The sequence below is a fragment of the Limulus polyphemus genome, unplaced genomic scaffold (genome assembly GCF_000517525.1).
Source record: "Limulus polyphemus unplaced genomic scaffold, Limulus_polyphemus-2.1.2 Scaffold595, whole genome shotgun sequence".
In the NCBI taxonomy this organism is placed as follows: Eukaryota; Metazoa; Arthropoda; class Merostomata; order Xiphosura; family Limulidae; genus Limulus; species Limulus polyphemus.
Window position 1 is genome coordinate 507,286 of NW_013666205.1, and position 12,128 is coordinate 519,413.

Genomic DNA, 12,128 nt, shown 5'->3' on the forward strand with positions numbered 1-12,128 from the left:
TATATATATATATATATATATATATATATATATATAACGAAGACCAATTAATATAGTATGTAAATCATGTGGAGAAGACCTATTGGAGGCAGGATGTATTTTGTAAACAATAAAAGTTCAATGCTCGAAGACAAAGCCAACTCTGTTTAAACGTTCTCCAGTGGCTCAACGGTATTTTTGAAGACTTAACGCTAAAAGTTGGGTTTCGATACCCGTGGTGAGCACAGCAAAGATAGCCTATTTGCGCTTAGCGACAAATAAACAAGCCATTTAAGTTACATAGCTTCTTGATTATTATCAGATTTATAAAGAGACTATTAAAGTCTCGTCAGCTGTAATTGTGATAACTTACTTCTAACATCTCTCCTGTGAATTCCTTGTTGCAGAATTCGCACCTGGTTCTTCGCTTGGGACAAGTGTAGAACAGGTGGTCCTCCATCAGCACTCTCGGTATCATGGCGGCGCACTGATTGGTACATGGAACGGCGTCATACTTGCACGTGTTCAAGTGGCCCTGCGTGAAAAGTTATACAATTAGAAAACAGAGCGCATGTTTGTTAAACAGGTTACAGAGACCCTCACACTATTAGACTATCTGGTTTATGCATAAACGTTTCGTCGAAATTTTGTTAAAGTCCACAATTTTCCTAATGACAAAATAAAAGGGTGGGGGATGTCAACTCCGTTTCTACTTCTCCGGAACAGCTTCTAGCAGGACAGTGCGATAACCTTCAAAAATTATTTATCGGTAGTCCAATACTGTAGGTCAGAATTACCCAGCAATCGGATATTTCTAAGAACTTGAGAGTGAAAACAAATAACGAATATGTAAGCATTCCCATAGTTTTGAAACAATGACCAGAGATAAAAAGCAGCCAGTCTGCAGCATTCCACCAATAATTACTTAATTTGGCTCTTTGGACCAAATAACAACGTTGACTGTCACTTTTCTAACGCGCCCATAGCCGAAGGTGTGAAGCATTATCACGTTTCGAACCCTGGACCCTTCGCCGCAATGCTCGGCCCACACAATTTAGGAGTTTTACTTTACTTCATCCTTATTTATTGTAAGTTTATATTTTAAAGCTTTGTATGACAAGGGTCACGCGGAATGGATGTAGATTTGTAAAAATCTCCTGTACGCATCCATTCCCTCACACCTTTTTTCAAAAATTAAATTTGCGGTTTTTAAATATATAGTCATCCAATCTTTTCTTAAATCACTTTTGAAATGTCAGTTACCTTAATAGTGCGGTTTCCTGGAACACAAAGGCTATATATTATCTTAGAATAAAAATGATTCATACGTTCCTATAAGGTTTTAAAAACACACCCATACCAGCCTCCCGACTTTATACTTTTTGCGTGGCTTTCTTTGATAGCAAGTAATGTTGCCCTTCGGCACGACACAGTACAGAGTAACCAGTGAATCATGGAATGGTAAACAGATTTCTAGCAGCCACAACAAACAGATACTAAATGACAAAAAAGGAGGGGGGGATGGTGCTCCAATATACGGTTCAAATACAGTGTCAGGTTTTGTAAAGCTGGATTATTTACATTAGGTATGTGTGTGTGAAAGAGAGAGAGAGAGAATTGTTTGCGGTTAATTTCAACTATAAATAAACAGCAACACAGTCCGCTTGTTCTAATATAATTTATTAAAAACAAATCAAACGTATATACAAATGTTCGTTACACTGTTAATTACCACACAGAGCTTTAAATAATTCTTTTTTCTTTCGTCAAAGTCCACACATGCTGGTTCAGTTACTTCATAATAAAATTGCCAAGACGAATTATTCTTCTCTACTATGTTATTACAATACAATGCGATAATTTCATTTTAAAAATCGCTACTAAATACTCTTTATCGCTAAACTCGCGATCACGCAGACTAGAACTAAATAATGATTTTTCGACACGTATTTATACCACGACAGAAATCTACAACATTCCACGCAATGGTAGATATTCTGATACAATAATACTCAGTTAAACCAGCGAGAAACTGAGAAATTTCTAGCAACATGACGCAGTAATCTCATCATAATTTAAACAATCGCTATTTCATAACAATTGTACTATACAACTTAAGATTTGTAAACAGTTATATAAACAAACTTATAAAATATCGCTTCTAAAAATAACTAAATATGACACTCCCACTATATAAAGTGTCAAAAACTGTTCTCTTCACACGATTCCCGTTTGTTAGATATACACGACTGATTCAGTTTAAGTTTAATGTTAGTGTTAAGATTTAAAGTAAAATGTTTGAGGGAGTTAAAAATTAATGTTTACAACATGAATCAAAATTCCATAACATTTTGAGTACCCACAATAAACTGGAATAATCCAGCGTTCAAGGACTAGGCAAAGAAATTGATGACATATTGGATTTTCAGAGAAACAGTTAAATGTTTTTGGTTTTTTTCTCAAGTCCGAGGAAAGCTTGTGTAATTTCACACAAGACTAGTGGAAAGCTATCTGCCTTTGTCCTCCCTAATTTTAAAGTGATAGACTAGAGGAAAAGTAGCTAGTTCAATACCACCCACCAACAACTCTTAGGTTTCTCTTTACAAACGAACAGTTGGATTCACAGTCACATAACAACCCCCACGACTGAAAGGGCGAGAATGTTCGGATATTGATTCCAATCCAGGGCCCCCGAATTGCAAGTCGAGCGCTCTAACCACTAAGCCATGCCACGAGTTAAAAAATAATAATAATAAAGGAGGCGTGTCAACGTCAATACGATACGACTGTGTGTACATTAAAATTATTCTACTGCTAATTACGTAACCGTTATGCTGACGGTCTGACATCCGTAAAATCGACAAGTTGACCCTCAAATTATTGACTTTTTTTTTTAATCGTTCACCAGCGATGAAGCCATGTTGCATCATAATGAGTAACTGTTTGTGTCCATTACAAAACTTATTTGTAAACGCCCCCAGTGGCACAGCGGCATGTCTGAGGACTTACAACACTAGAAACAGGGCTTCGATACCCGTGGTGGGCAGAGCACAGATAGCCCATTGTGTAGCTTTTGTAAAAAATACTCTTATTTTCTACGCAAGACGTAGATAATCACAGGATTAATTACAATATTGACGGTATTTTTGTTTACATATATTATTGTGGTTCGTATGTTATTAGGGATTCCGTGGACTCACAAGCAGTTTTGTGCTTAAATGGTTTATAAAGACGTTTAAAACCGATGAAAAACCCCTCGGTAATTCTAGGGTTAAGCGTGTTACATTCTTTTAGTGCTTAGCCTCTTGGCTTTAAGACTTGCTAGCCAAACGGCACTCGGAGACCAAGGTTATAGATAAACTTTTACCGCCAAAACTTGTCTCACAACTAGTCTTGTCACCAGTATTTCAGTCAATTGGAATACGAATATGCACGAGAGTTTTTCCCTGCAAAGTTCGTGCATTCCTGTCTTTCATTGTCAGTACAGTAACATATCTTTTCAATATCGCGGTATAGATCCATGCAAGTAACTGTGAATTATTCAGTCAAACAGACGCAAAATAAAAAAATATATATATTATATTTCAATGGTCAAATTTAGTCAAAAGAATTTACAGCTCCCTGCTAGGATACATAATGTAATTACAACACGGAACTAGACACTAGTGTAATATACATGTTGGACAACAGCTACCAACTAAACACCTGTCCTTGGAAAGACAGGTATTGTAATATTTGACATCCGGGTATCAAAGAAATTCATTTCTTTTTTCTTTGTTGTTGTTTTATTTATCACCTCTGTGTACTTATTTTCAGGACAGTATGATGGGGGGGGGGTAAAAATATGAGCGTTCAAGAATGCGTTAAAAAAAGAGAGAAGGTTTTTTAGAAGAGGTAAAACATTTACTCTGTTAAAAGGGTATGAAAAGAAAGACACGGTTCATATGTACATGCTCCAGAAAGTCTATACAATAATAAAATCACTAAGAAAACTAGAGTTTCCTTTGGTAAAGTTATACCAAATACATTCTATAGAAAGCAGCCGACTGATTAGTAAATTAAACCATGCAGCTACTTCTGATGAAAAACGCGTTCAAAAATGATGCTACTGTTGTCAAGGTAAAAATTATAAAATACATCTGTACATGCCAGATTATATCGATATGTGCACACTACCGTCTACTACAGAGTTGGAAGCTTTTGATAGAAGATTTACCTTTTATAAACAGATTAGTATTAAATTTAATCTCGACCACAATTAAACACAATTTCTGACCTTTATTCTCGTATAACCACTTCGGCTTTCTTGTGAAACAGACATTTCTCAGACTATATTCGAAACATAATGGTATTGAAACGCAACGTTTGAGAAAGTACAACTATAAGCCTTACGTTTCGTATCCGACTGTCTTCAAACGTCCGAGTGCCAGAGTCAAACTACCAAAAACGTGTTTTGGAAAGTAGTCAAGTACGCCACCTTTCCTTTGCCCTTCCCTCCCCACTTATAACAGTTTGTCTTATAAGAACAGTTTTGTTGTTTTTTCATGTGGTTTCCACACACCAGATCTTGTTCCCTTGTGAACCAGGTCAACTTCTTGAACGAGAAATGCAGATATTGATCTCTAAAAAAGATCACACAAAGTAACCAGCAGGTGAAAAGTAGATCACAGTTTTTAAGGAGTTTCAAGGTACCCTAACTGTTATTAATACTCATGCTAGTTAGATGTCAGAAAAACATATTATATTAGCTTGTTATATTAGTGCTGTATATGAAATAATGAAGGCGTCTAGTGAGTCAAGTGTTTAGTAATAGACAAAATTTGTAAATAACACATCAGATGTTCACCTCTCTGGACTTAAAAGACACGGATAAGCCCGACATGGCCCAGTAGTTAGAGTTCTGTGGGTCGCGGGATCAAAGCCCATCGCCCAACATGCCCCCCCCCCTTCTGCCGTGGGGTCGTTATAAAGTTAGAACGAGTCCCACTATTCGTTGGTAAGAAGTAGTGGACCAAAAGTTGGCGGTGGTTGGTGTTGACTAGCTGCCTTCCCTCTAGTCTATTATTTCAAAATTAGAGACTGCTAGTAGCGTAAATAACCCTCGAATAATCATCACCCATTCAAGCAGTCTCCAAGCATTATAACTCGAATAACTTCGTGCGCAATTCAAGCAAACAGGAAAGTTTCCCATTTGAAAACATACAGGGAAGGGGGTATAACATAGCAGTTTTTAAATAACGGTTACAGCTTTATCTGGCTACAATGTTACAAACTTTAAATAAGTATTTTTGATAATTTGTAGTGCAAAAACAGAGAGTACAGATGGATTAAAGATTGTACATGCTCAATCTTTCATAATAAAAGTCGACCACTAATGAAGTTCCAAGAACAATATTAGTGGATTAGCGAAAATTTTGGATAACTTGGTACAAGCTGCGTTTCCGCGCTTCTACTTTCAAGTTTAAAACAATATTATTGAACTCAGTAAATAAAAATTCACATTCAACAGTCAAACTTGCAGTCTGAAAATTTAAATAAAAAAATTCATAACGACTTGTTTATTAATCTTTATTTCAACTTGTGTGTTACAGAAATATAAGGTGATTATTAAGAAACTTTATAATTAAAATGACTGTCTACTAAAAACTATTTGTCCTAAGAAAACTAACTTCCATGATACGTTTTATTCAGGAAAGTTTGGATATGGTACAGGGGGGTTCAAGAACTGTCGGAGAAAATAGTCAATATGTCTTACGTCACTCTATGTCAGCATATCGAGCTACTGCATGGAAGTAGAGGGGGTTCCGACTAAGAAAAATAAAACTGCAAACAAAGTTTTGTTGTTGTTGTTGTAATAGTTTCTCCTTCATGTCCCGGTCGAGACTGACGGGTACCCAGTTGTCATGACAGAAATATTATTATTATTATTTTATTTGCTTAACATTTGTTTTAGATTTGTACGTACATAGGCTTGTTTAAAAATAAAATTGTACTTAGGTAACCACATTAAACTATTTTGTAAGAAGTGCTAGCACGAGGAATATGTTGCATATTAGATAACGGTTGCTAAGCTACTATATATAAAATTGTATAGCTATAAAGAATAGTGTTTGTGTTTCGCGCTGTCTACAGTAGCAACGTTGTAACATTATTGGTTACCGTTGTATGATTTGGTCTGAAAACGTACGTTCCGAAGTACAATGACTGGGATTTTATTGTAAGAAAAAAAACAAAAATTCGAAAGTTAGGAGAAACCGACTGTAAAATTCTCCCAACCGTAACAAAAAAAAGAGGCGAGTGATTGGTGCTCCAGCTTGCATTAATTACTTCATGCTCCAATTTGTTTGCTGTTAAACGCAAAGCTGAACAATGGGTTATCTATGCTGTAACCATCACTGGTATCGACACTCGGCTTTAACGAAACTAGACTTCAATCTTACTGCTGAGCCACTGGAGCATTTCAAGCCCCAGAAAGAATTTGCAGTGGAATGTTTTCAACATGTTATAACGGAATTGAAAGCACCGAATGGAAAATGAGCAAGACAATATTTCAAGGAAAGATCTGAAAAGGATGTGTTATTATGAGAAAATTTGAAAAAAGGAAAAAAAAAAGGAAAAAAAAAGAGAGAAACATAATGGTGTCAGCAAGGCCTCATTTGAAACTTTAAGATATGCTACTTAGAAAAATAATGGTGTCAGCAAGGCCTCACTTGAAACTTTAAGATATGCTACTTTATCTCCACAATTATGCACCGAACGACACGTCCATAGACGCCGAGTTCTCTTTTTCTGAGGGGGTAGAGACAAGATAATTAACATGCGAAATGTTTCTTAGGCCTGCATATTCTTTCCCGAGGGGAGGATGGCACCCACACGGCGCCTATGAATGTCTCCATCTGTTTGGATTTATACGGTCTTTTGACAAGCACTTATCATCACAAACGAGACACCTCATACTGAACTCAAAATCTGAGTGTTCAAATCGTCTTTTCAAGAAGGCTTCTCCTCGCGAGATCCCCGATATACATAGTTAGTTTTAATTCTCGTTGAATGTGGCACGTCGAGGTATAAATAAAACACGTGTATTGTGAAATTGTCAGTTTGGGGTATTTTTGTTGTTGTTTTTCCAGTTCCATGTGAAAGATCTTTTCCTAATCAGTGATAAATGTAAGGTCTTTCCTTATCCAAGTTTTACCACTAATAAGTACACCAGTCTTCTGATATTTAAAGAAGCAGCTGGATGGTGTTTGTCAGTAATAATAAACGTGCAACTTACAGTAACTATAGTCCATAAGAACACCGATAGATAAGACACTACTGCACCCAGTTTTATAACATTACCCACTCGGATTACACTTACACCGAAACTTTGTAATTGGTTTATTATCCCTGGTCCTACCTTTGAGAAAACACATCAACAGACCAAACATGCATCTTCTGTTAGAGAGCGCTTCAATGTTTCTTCTCCTACTATTCAAGATCTATTCGAGTGTGGAAAAAAAAAGCTATACCATACCAACTGAAGCGCCAGTGCGAATCTTGAATGAAAACAAACATACTGTGGAGGACCAATTTCAGCTAAAAAAACCTATTTGTAGGCACTTTTACTCGTTGCTGCGTTTCCAAGGCATGGCAACAGACTAAAGCATAATTGGTTGTGGACAGTGTTCGTTAACCCTCGCAATATCCTGCACACGATTTATCTAAATTAACAGACTCGTATTATTATTATTATTACATGTGAGAGAATGAAGATAGATAAATACAACGTTAAACTAGCGAGAAAATATGGCATTTTTCTTTTAAAAAAATCATAATATATAGTTATACAAAATACATACAAGTCTATTATAGTTACCGTTGTGTCACCATTTACTCACTCCTTTTAAAAGCAAGTTTTTCTAAGAGCATTTAAATTTAATAGAATCTTGAATCAAAAACAAGGTGAAATAATCTATTCAAGAGCGATTGTTGCCCGGAAATCAGGTAGTTGGATTGTTGCCTGGGAACCGAGTAATTGTACTGTTGCTGACCTTTGAACATAAGCATTATGTTTTCCTAATAATATGGTGTCGAGTTTAAAATTTCCAAAATACCAAGCTCTCCACTTGCTTGAACCAGTTTCGGTTGAGGCTTTGGTACAAAACTGAATACCTGTACAACTGAAAAAAAATGCAGCCGAAATCAAATCAAGTAATCACAGTATAAAAAATTTAAGTAGGTTTCTGCCAAAATAACGTCATTTTTAGTCAACTGATACTGTAATGCAAGGTTTCTAAAATGGCTGGCTGTTACTGTATGTTCTTTTTTCTTCATTTTGGAATGTCATTTATCAAATTGTTTTACTTACTAAAATAAGTGTAGTGAAGCAAAATTACAGATCAATTTTCAAGTTTATTTTCTCAGCCTGCCCCTGTAGCTCAGCGGTAAGTCTGCGAGCTTATAGCGGTAAAAATTGGGATTCTATCCCGCGATGAGCAGAAGTAGCTTTGGGCTTAACATCAAACTTTCTCAGATAAATCTACATTATGTTTTTTACAAATTACTTTAGTAACTTTTGTAATCGGCAATGATAATGTAACATACTTGGATTAATTATCATTAAATAATTCAATGAAAAAAAAAGGGTGATAAATTTGTGAATTATATTTAAAATAGAACGTTTAAGAAGCGCAGCATGATGCGTTTTATACACTAGAGATTATGAAACAGATTTGAAAGAGAGAAAGGTTTCTATAGAAGTTCTATGACCCATATCCCCCCCCCAACTGATAACCAATTCACAATATTTTGAAGGTACTCAGTATCTCTAGGACAGCGTCTCTCAAACTGGAGTCCCGATCTCAAGGAAGAGATCACAGTGCTATTGTATTGGGGGGAGAGGGATTGCGAGATAATAAAAAAAATACTGCTATAACGGATATTTTACGATATGTAGTTTAATTTGTCATCATTGTGGGGGGGGGGGCAAAGGGGTCGTCACAGCACTAAATATTTTCAAACGGAAACGTCTAGCAAAAAAAGAAATATCTTGCTGTAGAATAATTCGGTGGGTGCTCTATCAGGATGTGGAATATTCGGGAGGGGTGCGCTAATAAAGTTTGGGAACTCGTATTCCAACACACTTGAAAATTGTCTTTTAGCACCCTATTTCTTGCACTATTTCACACTCGCCATTCGAAAAGTAACAAGCGTTTCACTGTTAGTCTGTTCGCAGAAAAAATAATTATGCTAAACTTTGGCCGTGAGAAAATAATGTATCGGATCATTAGGAGTAATACGAAGATCCAAGTGTAATTATTATTAAATCTGTTATAACGCCAAACTTAAAATGACAACTAGAAAACTGATTTCTGTTGTCTTAAAAGATTCATACCTGTAACTTCCTTAGCTCATCTGTCCACTTACAGCCTTCCTTGTAGTGTATGCAGTAAACCAGAGAACTCATCACTGTTGCTTCGGTGTCTGGATCTGGGTACACCTATCAAGAAATAAGGCAGAAGTTGAAATACAAAGGCTCTACATATATGAAAGTAAGCCGCTTGCCAGTTATTATTTTTACCATACAGCTCGTTAGACAACCAAAACCTGTCTTACATGGTCGACGTAAGTTTATTATGAGGATATTTTTGTGGTTAAAATCCAGATCTTCTCCAACATGTATGGCAAAATGTTTGTAAAGATTAGACGAGACACGTCAAGACCAACACCCCCAAGCTATTTTTTTTAAAGAGGATTTTCAGTAGAATATGTGTAAGATTTTATTTTTGCAGTGTGACCTTAGGCTGTTATTCCAAGTTGTGGGGGTGGCCCGTTGTCTCCAATTTGTCCCATGACTCACCACGAAACTGCGAGTAAATATTTATATTTACGTTTTCAAATTAGACGAGAATGTTCGTCATTATAAAACTCAAACAACTATAAAGCGGTTAGGCGAGTTTATAAAGTACAGCACGAGTTAATTGGGTAATGGCAATTTTTTTTTTTTAGCTCAGTTGTGTATGTTAGTTTGTCATGCGGGAGGGTAATGATGGATTGATTAATCTGTCACGTGATATAAGGCTAGTTTGGTGAGTTTCAGAACAATCCATCTCTTTGTTCAGCTGAAAAAGAAGACTGATTGATTAGCAACAACTGTGTGCTGTGGCTAGTATGGCAATGCTGTACAAATGTTCTTTCTTTCTCATCTACATTTTTATTCTGTAAGTTCGTTTGTTTTTATTCGCCAGTATGTGTATTTCACTTAATACTTCCCCATAATTTTGTATTGTTTTTCATATTCAAACATTATATAGTTCTAAACTGTGTGTTATAAAAGTGGTTTCGTAATTTTACGGTTAAAAATTAGCAGTCGAAATGTGAGAAATGGTTTTTTTTTTAGTGTTTACTAAGCATATTCGTTTTCTTTTAGAATGACATTAACGTTATTTACCTAACTGTTTTTAAAAACTGGTTATAGCTGGCATGTACATATTTCTCACTTGTTTTGCCATTCGTTTCTTTTAATAAACGTCAAATTTCAATTTACCGTACAGCCTGATAAGCTCTCGGGATAGCCTAACAATTGCAATATTTGTAAGTACATGAATTCCGGTAAGAAGAACCAACAATGAACTTGAACCGTAACTAAAGAACCAAGGAAGTGTTCCTTAAAATCTCTAGAAGAACCAACATTGGACTTGAACCGTAACTAAAGAACCAAGGAAGTGTTCCTTAAAATCTCAAGAAGGTTTGCAAATAACAAATCACTTGCATTATTTAGGCCTTTGGGTATCTTTGCGAGAAAATTAAAACGAACTTATAGACATATTGCTATATAGGTTACACCAAGAAACTGCTATATCCCAGTGCCAGACCATAATATCTCTTGAATTAAACTGCTACAATGACTGTCATAACGATAAAAAAAGAAAGTAAAATTTTCACTATTGGTATCCTCAAAAGCAAATACGCGAAATTGGAGTGACACAAAAACTCCCCATATAGTCACTATATTCTGGGATGGACAAATCCGAATTAAGGAGATTCACCGACGAGTAAATATCTAAATTGTTCTGAACAGCTAATTAAACAGTATCCATCGCCAACTCTTAAGCTATTCTTACCTAAGCAAATAGCGAGATTTGACTCACTTTTTATAATGCAAGTACACCTCCAAACTTGAAGTACATTTACGCAGCAAAAGATTTAAAATTTAGGCATGCTATCTAATAGTCCACGCCTAGTCCGTGTTTTTTTTTTTTTTAAAGAGACAAAGAAAGAAACAACTGAAAAACAAAATGAACTTGTTAATTGATCGTTAATATTCTTGAATAATGAACTTGGCATTCTGTGGTTTCAAAACGATGTTACTATTAACTGTCGTATCCCAGCCGGCCTGATGAGCCCTGGTATTGAGCGAAAAGGCTTCGTCGGCACTGGATATAGCAGGTTTAGTGCGACTGACCTAACATTCTTCTTTCACAAGTTCTGATAATTTGAAATAAACATATAGCAGAATGTCACTACACCACGCAAAAAAGTTGACTTACTACACACAACACTCGCGCGCTTCTGCCTAATCTTATTTGTTGGTCGCCATTTCAATGCCTTTATTTTAATCAGCTTTTACACGCAAACGAAGTACAGCACGGTTTCTATCAAGTAATGTATACTCTACCAACAGCATTTTTTTTTTTTTTGGAAGCAGGATGAACTCACAAATGTTCTATGTTAATATAAACCCAATTTTCAAGTCGAAATTACGATGTACGAAAAAAAATTAAAATATCGTTAAAAACTAGCGTACTTTAACTTCACTAGTTGGAAAACATTAAAGAACTGAACACCGAGAACGTTTATCAACTTCAATAAAGATGACGGATTCTGAGATTTTAATAAACCTAAATGATCTGCACTATATAAACCTTAGATGGATACAATGATTTTTTGTTGTACCTTTGCGTAATCCAACGGCAAACTGTCTTCCGGGCAGGAGAAAACACCGCCGCTGTAGGAAGAGAGGGAAGTGTACGGATAAGTCAACAGAAACGTTATGAACACAAATTATTCAATACTTTAGCTTTATAATTCGTCATTTGTACATACACATAATGGAATAACGTTTCACTAAAAAACTTAATTCAGATGTTTTACTGATCTATAAATCT

The 12,128-nt window shown here is 35.8% G+C and overlaps 1 protein-coding gene across 2 annotated transcripts in view; it reads right to left on the reverse strand.

The window, feature by feature from the left end:
- Positions 1 to 12,020, reverse strand: part of LOC106459342 (TNF receptor-associated factor 4-like) — a 23,176-nt gene extending 11,156 nt beyond the window's left edge. The window contains exons 1-3 of one of the 2 annotated variants that reach the window (XM_013918962.2): positions 11,917 to 12,020; positions 9,356 to 9,460; positions 353 to 514 (exon numbers count right to left, since the gene is read on the reverse strand). In XM_013918962.2, the coding sequence (XP_013774416.2) occupies positions 353 to 514; positions 9,356 to 9,427 (234 nt within the window). In that variant the 5' untranslated portion in view covers positions 9,428 to 9,460; positions 11,917 to 12,020. Of the gene's footprint in view, positions 1 to 352; positions 515 to 4,255; positions 4,399 to 9,355; positions 9,461 to 11,916 lie in introns of those variants that run through there. The other variant, XM_022385824.1, reaches the window with a different exon arrangement.
- Between the last annotated feature and the right edge of the window lie 108 nt (positions 12,021 to 12,128).